This window comes from Lithobates pipiens, unplaced genomic scaffold, assembly GCF_037356315.1.
Source record: "Lithobates pipiens isolate NorthernLeopardFrog02 unplaced genomic scaffold, aLitPip1_a1.2 Scaffold_10, whole genome shotgun sequence".
NCBI lineage: Eukaryota > Metazoa > Chordata > Amphibia > Anura > Ranidae > Lithobates > Lithobates pipiens.
Genome location: NW_027507686.1, coordinates 217,553,448 through 217,567,187, shown reverse-complemented (window position 1 = coordinate 217,567,187; position 13,740 = coordinate 217,553,448). Strand labels below are relative to the sequence as shown.

Sequence of the window (13,740 nt, the reverse complement as noted above, 5' to 3'; positions counted from 1 at the left end):
CACTTTTATATGTGAGCAGCTTTCTATAGTTTATACCCAGTTCTCCTAGCGAGGTGTTGCGCAACAGGACCTTCCTATTTTTACTTACATCTTCGCCCAGTCTTCCTTCCAGGTTCGCAGGCTCTGGTCCTGTGAATGGGTGAGCCGCGATGATGTAACTCCCACGCATGTGCGAGGCAATCGCGGTTTATGGCACAGAACTCTGAACTGAACTCTGCATTGGGAAGCTGTCCCTTCAGAGCGAATGCATCAGTGACGTAACCAGCTGCATCTAGTGTGACTGTCTCCTAAACAGCGCAAATTTAGAAGAGATTCACTGTTCTTATGGGTAAGCTGCCTTGTAGGCTTACTTGTAGGTATAAGTTCAGAAGCGGACTTTACTACCTCTTTAAGAGAAAAATTAAAAGCAGGCATTATGAAGTGAAATGGAAAAGAGGGATGAATTGCCTATGCTTAAAGCTGAACGTGTATGTTAATTGTGACTCCTTTGTCAGACAGCATGGCCATATTGACCTCACAGCAGTTAAAGTCCAATGGAAGCCTAATACCTTTTTATTGCCTTGTAGTCCTGTACTCTCACATTTTATGTTTATATTTGTGTAATGGCTTTTGCCCGATCCTCCACTTTAGGGTCCTCCTCTGGCATCCTGGCTCCAAGTCTATTGCTATAGGGGCACTCCTGCAGGCTCGATTCCCAAGCTACACTTTGTGCGTCTATTGACACACACAGTGGAGCTCGGCCCCACACTCCCTTGTCACTGGAATTGATTTACAACAGGAGTCAATGGCTCTCAGCCAGTCCAGTGAGGGGAGAGAGCAGCGCCACTGGTCCTGGGCACCATGTTGGATTGAGATCGGGCTCAGGTAAGTATTGGGGGGTGTTTGTGGAACAGCATGTAAAAGGTTTTTTACTTTTAGAAAAAAAAAACTTTAGGCTTTACAACCACTTTAAAGCTGCAATTCCTAGCAAAGTCCTTTAATTTATTTTTTATTTTTTTTGTACTATGTACAAATGAGCTACCTCCAATGTTTGTGGTTCTAGGTCTTGATTGCTGCTGTTTAGTAGAATTCTAGCTTTGTTGATGGTGGTTGTTGTTCAGCGCTCTTCTCCCGGCGCTGTGACTGAGAGTTCCGACTCTCAGTAAAAATATCTCTCTCTGATATCCTACTTCATTGCTTTGTGTTGTCATAGCTTGGTAACGGCCACACCTCGCATCATTTGTGTCCCTCACAGACTTGTATTGCAAAGTGGTGGGTGGCGGTCCAAGTAGGTCTCCTACATTAGAGTATTTGTTGAATTGCATGTCTGACTCTTTACATAGCTATCTATATTCGCTTTATTAAAGTGGTAGTAAACCGCAGTTGAAGGGGGGGAAAAAAAGACTTGCTTCAAAACCAAGCCCTCCAGCCCCCACCGTGACCGCTGAGAGGGCTTCCTTCTTCTCCTTGTCTTCCTTCTGGGTTTGTGACCTCTGGCTACATGAGAGGCTGAAGCCCAGGTGACAGCACTCCCGTGCACGTGCGTGGGAGCTGAATATCTACTAAACAGTGCACGTTTAGGAGATATTCACAGTACCTACAGGTAAGCCTTATTATAGACTTGCCTATAGGTAAAAATGGTATAACCGAGCTTACTACCACTTCAACATACATTTTACTGTTGTACCACCTGCCTTCCAGGGTACATTGGTTTCATTTAACTCTCAGCTGCTGTGAGCTTGGTATCGCCTTTTAAAAGCCGCTAAAGAGCTTTCTGATACAAGTGATCGGGCTGCTCTAGAACCTCTGGTCACTTTTACAGGACTCTCAAAAGGGTGCCCCCCCCTCCCCCCCACATTTGGTAAACATGCATTTAATATCATGTGATATCTAAATTTGCAACTACCACCATTTATTTCTCCAGTCAATGTATTATTTTTACTAATCTTCAGACATAAAAAAAACGTCCCGTGTACATTAAGCCTAAGGGGATCCATTGTTTCCAGGCAAAAAAAATAAAAAATTAGAGCTCAACGGCCTGTAGGAGCTGCTTCTTTGAGTTGCAATGTGCATGAGCCCTCTAGGAGCTTTCACAGGCTTCAAGCTCTTGGATGTTATAAAATTTCCTTGGCCAGAATAAATTATTTATTCTGGTCATTGAAATTAATTAATGCTCAAGCACTTATGATTAGCAGCTTTTAGAATCTTCAAGCATTTTTTTCTGCCCAAACTCTGCTGCTCTTGGACGCACTGGCAGTGGGGTTTTTTCTTTTTTCCTGCCAAAAGCTCCTGCCATTAAACACTGGTAAAAGCTAATGTGTGCATGGACATACAGGCTAACCCAGAGGGGCGTTAGGAGGCAAAAAAAGTCAGACGCCCCCTAGAAGCAGCTGTAAAAACATTAAGTGTGCATAAGGCCTTAAAGTGGTTGTAAAGGCATATGTTTTTTAATCTAAATTCATTCTATACATTAAGATAAAAAAAAAAACATCTGTGTGTAGCAGGCCCCCCCCCCCCCCCCCCTATTAACTTACCTGAGCCCCATCTCTCTCCAGCGTTGTCCACGATTGTCTAAGCTGTCCTGGACACTCCTCCTGATTGGCTGAGACAGAGCAGCGGTGCCCTTGTTTCCAGCGGCTATCAGTCAGTCAGCCAATCAGGAGAGAGGGGGTTGGGCCGGGTCGGGTCTCCATGTCTGAATGGCTACACAGAGCTTTGACTCTGTTCTGGTGCCCCCATAGGAAGCTGCTGACACTGGGGGCACTCGATAGGAGGAAGGGGCCAGGAACAGCAAAGGGGGACCTGGGAAGAGCAGGATCTGGGCTGCTCTGTACAAAACCAATTGCACAGCGGAGTTAAGTATAATATGTTATTTAAAAAAAAAAAAAAAAAGACTATACAATCACTTTTAGGTCTGCTTTAACGTGTGCAAAAACTGAAAAAGAGGCTCTGGTGGCAAAGTGTACGACAGGTCAATTTAAAAATTGATGTGGGTGGAATATTGACCAATTAGATGCAGTCACTGTCCCTATAGTTAGCAGTGGAGATTCCTCCTTCAATGCCAATATAGTGTGGATGGGGGGGAATCGATGGATATCATCTCATTCCAGGTCCCGGGTTCTGTATGAGAGAAAATCGAGCCATGTAAAATTGCCTATGCCGGGTCTTTAGAAAGAGATAATAGCCAGTGCTGGGGTTTTTCTTTAGAGTGTTGAGAATTTTGGCCCAAAATTAATTGGACTTTTTGGTGCTCTAACAGTCTCTGAGATGCAGAAAAGTTGATTAAAAATAAAACCTATCTGTCTTCAACTCTTCCCATGTCATTGCAGACTACTTGCATTCCCTATGGATGTGTTTCTTTACTTTACCAGTAGATGGTGAAGTGGGGTGGGTTATTTTTTTTAGTTTTTTTATTCTGCAGCACCAATGGGCGAGAGAAAACAGCCTTGATATGACAAAGACAAGAGTGCGGATCCCTTTGTGGAAGCTGCAGGATCCTATTACTCCATTATTTTTGTTTTCCTGGGTGGAACTTTTTTGGTGCCATGGATAGTGAAGCTGGGATTGTGGTGCGCTGTGCTGGTTTGGTGCCATGGATCCTGGATAGTGAAGCTGGGATTGTGATGCGCTGTGCTGCTTTGGTGCCATGGATCCTGGATAGTGAAGCTGGGATTGTGATGCGCTGTGCTGCTTTGGTGCCATGGATCCTGGATAGTGAAGCTGGGATTGTGGTGCGCTGTGCTGGTTTGGTGCCATGGATCCTGGATAGTGAAGCTGGGATTGTGATGCGCTGTGCTGCTTTGGTGCCATGGATCCTGGATAGTGAAGCTGGGATTGTGGTGCGCGGTGCTGGTTTGGTGCCATGGATCCTGGATAGTGAAGCTGGGATTGTGATGCACTGTGCTGGTTTGGTGCCATGGATCCTGGATAGTGAAGCTGGGATTGTGATGCGCTGTGCTGGTTTGGTGCCATGGATCCTGGATAGTGAAGCTGGGATTGTGATGCGCTGTGCTGGTTTGGTGCCATGGATCCTGGATAGTGAAGCTGGGATTGTGGTGCGCTGTGCTGGTTTGGTGCCATGGATCCTGGATAGTGAAGCTGGGATTGTGATGCACTGTGCTGGTTTGGTGCCATGGATCCTGGATAGTGAAGCTGGGATTGTGTTGTGCTGGTTTGGTGCCATGGATCCTGGATAGTGAAGCTGGGATTGTGGGGCGCTGTGCTGGTTTGGTGCCATGGATAGTGAAGCTGGGATTGTGGGGCGCTGTGCTGGTTTGGTGCCATGGATAGTGAAGCTGGGATTGTGGGGCGCTGTGCTGGTTTGGTGCCATGGATCCTGTATATTGAAGCTGGGATTGTGGGGCGCTGTGCTGGTTTGGTGCCATGGATCCTGTATATTGAAGCTGGGATTGTGGTGCGCTGTGCTGGTTTGGTGCCATGGATCCTGGATAGTGAAGCTGGGATTGTGATGCGCTGTGCTGGTTTGGTGCCATGGATCCTGGATAGTGAAGCTGGGATTGTGATGCGCTGTGCTGGTTTGGTGCCATGGATCCTGGATAGTGAAGCTGGGATTGTGGTGCGCTGTGCTGGTTTGGTGCCATGGATCCTGGATAGTGAAGCTGGGATTGTGATGCACTGTGCTGGTTTGGTGCCATGGATCCTGGATAGTGAAGCTGGGATTGTGTTGTGCTGGTTTGGTGCCATGGATCCTGGATAGTGAAGCTGGGATTGTGATGCGCTGTGCTGGTTTGGTGCCATGGATCCTGGATAGTGAAGCTGGGATTGTGGTGCGCTGTGCTGGTTTGGTGCCATGGATCCTGGATAGTGAAGCTGGGATTGTGATGCACTGTGCTGGTTTGGTGCCATGGATCCTGGATAGTGAAGCTGGGATTGTGTTGTGCTGGTTTGGTGCCATGGATCCTGGATAGTAAAGCTGGGATTGTGATGCGCTGTGCTGCTTTGGTGCCATGGATCCTGGATAGTGAAGCTGGGATTGTGATGCGCTGTGCTGGTTTGGTGCCATGGATCCTGGATAGTGAAGCTGGGATTGTGATGCGCTGTGCTGGTTTGGTGCCATGGATCCTGGATAGTGAAGCTGGGATTGTGGTGCGCTGTGCTGGTTTGGTGCCATGGATCCTGGATAGTGAAGCTGGGATTGTGGTGCGCTGTGCTGGTTTGGTGCCATGGATCCTGGATAGTGAAGCTGGGATTGTGATGCACTGTGCTGGTTTGGTGCCATGGATCCTGGATAGTGAAGCTGGGATTGTGTTGTGCTGGTTTGTTGCCATGGATCCTGGATAGTGAAGCTGGGATTGTGTTGTGCTGGTTTGTTGCCATGGATCCTGGATAGTGAAGCTGGGATTGTGGGGCGCTGTGCTGGTTTGGTGCCATGGATAGTGAAGCTGGGATTGTGGGGCGCTGTGCTGGTTTGGTGCCATGGATAGTGAAGCTGGGATTGTGGGGCGCTGTGCTGGTTTGGTGCCATGGATCCTGTATATTGAAGCTGGGATTGTGATGCGCTGTGCTGGTTTGGTGCTATGGATCCTGGATAGTGAAGCTGGGATTGTGGGGCGCTGTGCTGGTTTGAGCCTTGATATATGGGATGCTGGGAGCCTCATTATAACTCTCTTCCCTCGTCTCACCGGAGAGCAGTCATGACTCATACTGACAATTAATTATTCTGGTTGTGGGGGGTGGGAGCTCAATTACCGTATACATGGAGAACCTATGTAGCTCTCAGCAGCAACAAGACGATCACAATATTAGACGTATATTTACAACATGGGGATGCAAAACCTGTTTTGCAAATATTATAAAGCACTAAAGCTGAACTATAGGAAGATAAATTGAATACAGTTGTGTATTAAATCTAATATTAATGTGAGCAAAATGTCTAATTACTTGACTTCTTAGTTTTCCTCTGTAATACATCACTCAAACTCAAACTCACTGCCCTTCCCTCAAAAGGAGGGAAGGGCAGTGCTCTGAGCCAATCCAGTTTGCTTAAAGTAGTTATAAAACATAAACCTACATTATTTATTTATTATTTAATAATTTACCAAGGTTCAGATAAATAACACGTTATACTTACCTGCTCTGTGCAATGGCTTTGCACAGAGCCTTTGTGTTTCTACTTTGCACAGAGCAGCGCCGATCCTGTTTTCAAGTCCTCCACCCATGCTCCTGGCTTCTCCCCTTTGACTAGTGCCTCCAATAGCAAGCTGCTTGCTATGGGGACACTGGTGCATGCTCGCTCCCGAGCCCTGGTCTATGCATCCTTAAGACACACAGAGCCGCAGCCGCAGGGGTCTTGTTGACCCCACATCTCACTGTAAAGAGGACCTGTCATGCCATATTCCTATTACAAGGGATGTTTACATTCCTTGTAATAGGAATAAAAGTGATTAAAAAAATTATTTTTGGGGAAAAAAATGTCAAACTAAAATAAAGTAAAATGGACAATAAAAAAAAATGTTTTTTTTAAAGCGCCCCTGTCCCCATGTGCTCGCATGCAGAAGCGAACGCATACGTAAGTCCCGCCCACATATGAAAACGGTGTTCAAACCACACGTGAGGTATCGCTGCGAACGTTAGAGCGAGAGCAATAATTCTAGCCCTAGACCTCCTCTGTAACTCAAAACATATAACCAGTAAAAAAAATTTAAATCGTCGCCTATGGGGATTTTTAAGTAGCGACGTTTGGCGCCATTCCACGAGCGTGTGCAATTTTGAAGAATGACATATTAGGTATCGATTTACTCAGCGTAACTTCATCTTTCACATTATGCAAAAATTGGGCTAACTTTACTGTTTGTTTATTTTTTATTTTTTATTTTTTTTTTTTTAAGCACAAAACTGTTTTTTTTCCAAAAAAAAGCATTCGAAAAATTACTGTGCAAATACCCTGCGAGATAAAAAGTTGCAAAGACCACCATTGTATTCTCCAGGGTGTTTGCTAAAAAAACATATATAATGTTTTGGAGTTCTATGTAATTTTCTAGCAAATAAATGATGATTTTTACATGTAGGAGAGAAATGTCAGAATTGTCCTGGGTGCTCCAGAACGCCTGATGGCGCTCCCTGCATGTTGGGCCTCTGTATGTGGCCACACTGTGTAAAAGTCTCACACATGTGGTATCACCATACTCGGGAGTAATAGCAGAATGTGTTTTGGGGTGTAATTTGTGGCATGCATATGCCGTGTGAGAAATAAACTGATAATATGACAATTTTGTGAAAAAAAAAAAAAAAAAAAAAAGTAAAAAAAATCGTTATTTTGCAAAGAATTGTGGGAAAAAATGACAACTTCGAAAAACTCATCATGCCTCTTACTAAATACCTTTGGAATGTCTTCTTTCCAAAAAGGGGTCATTTGGGGGGTATTTGTACTTTTCTGGCATGTTAGGGTCTCAAGAATTGAAATAGGCCGTCAGTCCTTCAGGTGTGATCAATTTTCAGATATTGGCGCCATAGCTTGTGGACTCTATAACTTTCACAAAGACCAAATAATATCCACCAATTTGTACTTATTTTTACCAAAGATATGTAGTGGTATAAATTTTGGCCAAAATTTATGAAGAAAAAATTACTAATCTGCTAAATTTTCTAACAGAAACAAAGAAAAATTCATTTTTTTACAGAATTTTCTGTGTTTTTTCTTTTATAGCACAAAAAATAAAAAACCGAGCGGTAATTAAATACCACCAAAAGAAAGCTCTATTTGTGTGGAAAAAAAGGACAAAAATTTCATATAGGTCCAGTGTTGCATGAGTAATTGTCATTCAAAATGTGAGAGCACCGAAAGCTGAAAATTGGTCTGGTTATTAAGGGTGTTTAAGTGCCCAGTGGTCAAGTGGTTAAAAAAAACAACCAAAAAACTTTACAATCACTGTAACTACAGCACAGAAAAATCTGGTCTCCTGCCCTGCCAGACATGACTGTGCTCTGTGGCAGAGCTGTGTAGATTTCAGAACTGGGGTGTACAGTCAAATAAGACATCTCCTGTATAAATATTATAGCCATGTGTTTGAGGTTATTTTTATATAATAAGACTGATCTGTGTGAAATGTACTTATATATTTTGCTGTTTCCTTTTGTGTTTTAAGGTTCCTGCTGGTGTCTCTTGGTCAGCGATGGTCCAGTGATCTGAGCAGTCTGTGAGATGATTCAGTAGGAAGGTAGGACCATGGGGCTGAAGAAAAAGCCATGTCCCAGGTTGCTGGATTACCTGGTGATCATAGGCGCAAGGTAAGCCATGGTTCCTTTTTTTTTATGTAATCGTTTTATCACTCTGAGGAATACAGCAGACAATACTAGGGCAGTTTAATTACTGTGTATATAACCAAAGCACACAAAGATTGTCAGCAATAATTCACTGCTTAGCCATAGAATCTTTTTATTGTTGGTAATTACAGAATATACAGTAGAAGTATAGAGGACATTACAGCAAGAATCAATATTCCATTTGTTCCCTGGCACCTTTTATACCAGAGTCATAATAACTGTACAATTGATTTCTTTTGTTAACATGTTTGTCATTTTTCCTTTATTTGTTGGAACTTGGAAGTCACCCTTCTCTGTATAAGATGATTCCTAGAACAGTACACTGTAACATTCCTTAAATTGTGCTCTGATTACTGTATCACTATTACATTGCTCAGTGAATTGAGGTTAACTCGCTGTCCTGAGAGAGTTACAAGGGGCTGCCATATCTGGCTGCCATTGCAAAATGTAAAAGCCAGTGTTTGTTTCAGTTTAAATCAGTTAAAGTATAAATAAAGGCTAAACTTTAGTTTTGCATATAGTGCAGAAGGAATAGAACCCCTGTCAATTTTTATTGCTGTGCCCCCGTTAAGGAGATTCATCCTCTCTATTTGTCCTGTTTACCATTATTGAAAGTGAAAGGAAATTATTACATTTCTAAAGACAACCCAAAATCTGTAGAGGGGAAATCTTACAACGGGGGCACCAATTGTGTTGACCTGGGGGTTCATAAGAATTCTCTTCATTTGCAGGGATTTACTCTCACTTCCTGTTTGGCTGTGGGACAGGAAGTGAAGGGAAATCTCTGCAATGGGACACCAGTGGCAAAAAAATAAGAATAAAAAAATCTGATGGGTTATAACCCCTCCCTTGCTCTATCCAAAGAAAAAAAAAAGTTTTGCCTGTAGTTCAACTTTAAAGGCATTTAAAATGCATCAAAACAAAAGTACTGAATAAAAATATATAAAGAAATATTGCGCTTATCCCGATTACTACTTCTGAGAATAAATCAACCAGTGAAACAATTGGCCGGTGCTAAAACTAAACTAATCAATGCACATTGTGAAAAAAAAAAAAGATTTATATATATATATATATATATATATATATATATATATATATATATATATATATATATATATATATATATATATATATATATATATATATATATATATATAATATAAAGATAATCCATTATATCTCTAGAAAAAGCTGCAGCCCATATAGTCCGAACACAAGAACCATAAGGCAAGTAAAACAAAAAATGGGTGCGCTAATCATATAAGAACTAAATAACAATGTATTGGTTTAAATAAACATGACACATAATCGACAAAAAAGAAAATAAAGTGTCCAGTGAAAATCTTATGGTGAATTTTGATGCTTTGCAGTGATGGGTTAAAACTGTGCATCCATAGCACTAGAAGTGCTCAAACGAATCCCTTCACCACAAATACACACTGCTTACTATAAATTGTGGATCTCAGGTTATAGAGATCACACACTCCTCAATTGATCCAAACAGACTCGGTAGCCAAGCTGGAAGGATTGTCTATTCCACTGGCATTTATACTGATGACTCCATAAATTCAAATGGCATGGCGGTCAGCTGGTAATAAACGCCCCATATGTGTGGATAAAAGAGGGAAATCTCATTTAAAAGGGCATTTATTTAAACCACACAAATTATACTTACGAGAATGAAGATAAAAATCAGCATTAATAACATCAACATTAATAACACGCACGGCGGTGGTCAGCACCTAGCCTGCTCATGCGGAATGATGTCACAAATATGACTTCACCCAATTGCTTAGAATGGTGCATTGGGTGGAGCTATATTTGTGACGTCATTTTTATTCATATATGATTAGCGCAACCCATTTTTTGCTTTAAAACAAAAGTACTGGCAAAAAATAAAAGGGACCATTGCTCCCTGTGCGGAGGCAGATGTTGCTCTTCGGAGGTCTGATACACTCACTGCCGAGTCTGAGTTCTCCAATCTGCAAGGTGCATGAGTGTTGCTGGTCCCAAAGCTTTAGTTCTGACTCGGCAGAGGGTTGTGTTGGACCTCTGCAGAGCAACTGCTGCTTCCACAGAAGAGCAAGAGTCCTTCTCTGCACAATGCCATCAGGGGACAGGCTTTTCTACTCAGACCATAAGGCCTGATTCACATCTATGCATTTTTAGTTACTTTTGCATTTTGTAGATTTGCACTACAGTCCATTTAACATGCTTTCCTATGGTACACGTTCTGTAGTGCAAATCTGCAAAATGCGAAAAGCACTAAACATGCATAGGTGGTATTTTTTTTGCTGATCGCTGCAGCCGCCGGCAGTTATCATTGTACTCTGCTGGTGGGGAAGCTCTCCGCCAGCATAACACAATAGTGCTGCAAGAGGAATTCCACCATCAACGGTGTCGGTGTTGATGGGGAAATTTTAACAATTTTCTTTCCTTCAACCTGTGGTTGAAGGAAATAAAATTGCATAATGTATGGCCTGCCCTACTTTTGAGTGACAAAAATAATAATGAAACCAGTGTTGGAAAAGCAGAACTCCTTATCACGTCATGTGTTACAGGTTAGAGACTTGAAATATATCACTGAAGGGAACAAAAAATCTCCAAAAAAGACTTCAGTGATTGCTTCTTTCTCTCAAATGTACCCTATTTTTATTTTTTATTTGTACTGAGAGAATATGGAGACTGCCACTACTGACCTTTTGAAAATCCGAATTTCCTGACGGCTGTACTGATCCAATGCTTTGTGAGATGCATTCAAAAAAATCAAGCAGTTTCCATTTGTGACATGTTCAGTATATGGCATTAATATTGTGACAAATTCTTAAATACCTCCATATCGGTGATGAGAAATGTGGTCGTAAATAAGACTGATTCCGCGTTGGAGTAAATTCAGTCGTGTCGTATTTTTGAGACAATTCTGCAACAATTATTTTTTTTTTCTTTGGGTTCCTCTGAAACTGATATTTGATGTACAGTGTTTCCTTTAGCTCCGGTTCACACATTAACTGCAATTCAGATGCGAACAGCATCGTGCAATTTGAGCCTATTCATTTTGAGTAGGCTCAAATCGCACCATAGAAGTGCCGGAACCTTTTTTGGAGCCTCACTGCAACTGGATCACATGGTAGTTTTGTACCATGCCATCTGGTGCAGGAAACCTGTACTGCGTTGTGATGCATTTGGGGTGCCGTTAACTTTGCATTGACAACCACAGTGGATCGCAAACGCACCATGTGTGAGAACCTAGACTTACTCTTTCAACTTCTCTAAATAACTCCTCCACCTGTAAAACTCTGCCTTTAGATGCATAAATCAGAGTCGCAGCAGATGCATGTACACCTTACTGACCCATGCATAAATTTGTCTGCCATTTGTCACACTGCATTAGACAACTTTCCACGCTTTATAAATTACATCCCCCCCCCCCCCCCCCCCCCACAAATTCATCCCATGTCCTCTTAACTTTCTCCCTTACCCCCCCTTTGCTTGCTGTATTTTACATTGTAACTGTTCTGTTTTTGTGAACCAAGTCTGTTTCCTCACATCAGGCAGCCAAGCAGTGACAGCATTGCTCAAACTCCGGAGTTGCTCCGCAGGTACCCCTTAGAGGACTACCATGACTTTCCTTTGCCTCCTGATGTGGTATTCTTCTGCCAGCCGGAAGGATGTCTCAGTGTGAGACAGAAGCGCATGAGCTTACGAGATGACACGTCCTTCGTCTTCACGCTTACTGATAAAGACAGTGGAATTATTCGATACGGAATATGTGTCAACTTTTACCGCTCCTTTCAGAAACGTATTCCAAAAGACAAAAGCCGCAAGCAGCCCAAGCCAGCCTCGGAGAATGGGTCTGAGGGCTCTGATGGTGGCCACCCTTTACAGGCAGAGTCTGCATCCGATATCAATCACTCTCCTCACCAAAAACGGCTTTCTAAAGGAGTCCAGCGTTCTCGTAACAGCACCCTGACATCTCTCTGCATCATCAGTCACTATCCATTCTTCTCTACATTCCGGGAATGTCTCTATACGCTCAAGAGGTTGGTGGACTGCTGCAGTGATAGGCTGGTCAGCAAGAAGGCTGGAATATCCAAGGGTGTCCAAAGGTAAGGAAGAACCAGGCATCTTGGCACATATGTGGTATTATTCATATTTATTATCAACAGATTAGTAACCGGTGCTAAGCAACTATGATTGTAAATGTGTGAAATGTATTTGGTTATTATAAATGCCTATCTAGCATTCCATCGTGACAAGACCAGTGACAGATCTGAGCTTTGCTTGTGTTTCCCAAACCTGTCCTCCACTCCTATCAGCGATCAATGTTTTCCACAGAGTTGCTATGGAATTTGTTGATCTGACAAATTTTGATTCTACCAGTGTGGCCTGTTTAACATAAACCTGTTCTAATGGAAATACTAGCCTACTATAGAAAAGAAAGGAAAAAAAGTTGACTCTTTTTTTTTTTTTTTTTTAAATACCAGTTGCTTTAGGCCGGGTTCACACCGCTGCGATGCGGGAACGCCGCGAATCCGCGGCGTTTTCCTGCATCGCACGACTCCCGCCGGCAGTTCACACTGCCCTATGCGAACGGCTGGGAGTGTCAATGATATGTTAATGACACCCCCAGATCCGATCGCATATCGCAGTGCGATCTGCCGACTCGCACAAGAATCGGATCGCATGGTGTGAACGCCCATGCGATCCGATTCTGTTGCGGACGAAAAAAAAGGGTCCCGTGCGAGTTTGCTGCGGGACCGCTGCGAGTTCAGCCATACTATCTGTATGGCTGAACTCGCAGCGCTACGGAGATCGGATGTGATTTGCGGTACGAATCACATCCGGATCTCCCCCCGCAGCGGTGTGAACCCAGCCTTAAGGAGAACTGTAGGCAAAACTTTTTTTTAGTTTGGAAAAAGTAAGGGAGGGTTATAACTCCTGTCAATTTTTTTTCTTCGCCATCTGTGTCCTATTTTGGATATTCCCTGAAAATTAAGGGAATTCCTTGGGGACCCCCCAGATCACCAGAACTAGTGTCTCCATATGAAGATTTCCCCTCCCTACTTTTCTGGGGACAACCTAAAATTTGTGACTTTCTTTTACTTTTACTTTCAATGATAATGTTAAGCAGAACAAATGGAGAGGGTGAATGTCCCTAATGGGGACACAGACAGTAATAATAACTGAAAGGCGTTCTAATCCCTCTCCTCTCTAGCCAAAGCTAAAAAAAAAAAAAAAAAACTTTTGCCTTTCATTATACTTTTAACTATTGCTTCTTGGCTTGAATATCTTCTAAACCGTTGCACCAGAGCAAACAGTACTGATCTGTGTCCATTGACACCCGCCAACATCCAAATCTATCCCCTGAATGGTGAGGGAGGTGGCAGCAGCAGGTGAGTGGATGCCTGCTAACGGGTGCTGCCGTGAAGGATCTGAAATGACAGGTGCTCTTTAAATATAAGGACTCGTTCTTGC

The 13,740-nt window shown here is 42.9% G+C and overlaps 1 protein-coding gene across 38 annotated transcripts in view; it reads left to right on the top strand.

Moving 5' to 3' along the window:
• The window catches only part of MADD (MAP kinase activating death domain), a 170,675-nt gene that overhangs the window by 32,036 nt on the left and 124,899 nt on the right, over positions 1-13,740 (top strand). For all 38 annotated transcript variants that reach the window (XM_077461046.1, XM_077461019.1, XM_077460995.1 and 35 more), the window contains exons 2-3: positions 8,085-8,226; positions 11,817-12,371. In XM_077461046.1, coding sequence (XP_077317172.1) covers positions 8,165-8,226; positions 11,817-12,371 — 617 coding nt within the window. In that variant the 5' untranslated portion in view covers positions 8,085-8,164. The remainder of the gene's footprint in view (positions 1-8,084; positions 8,227-11,816; positions 12,372-13,740) is intronic.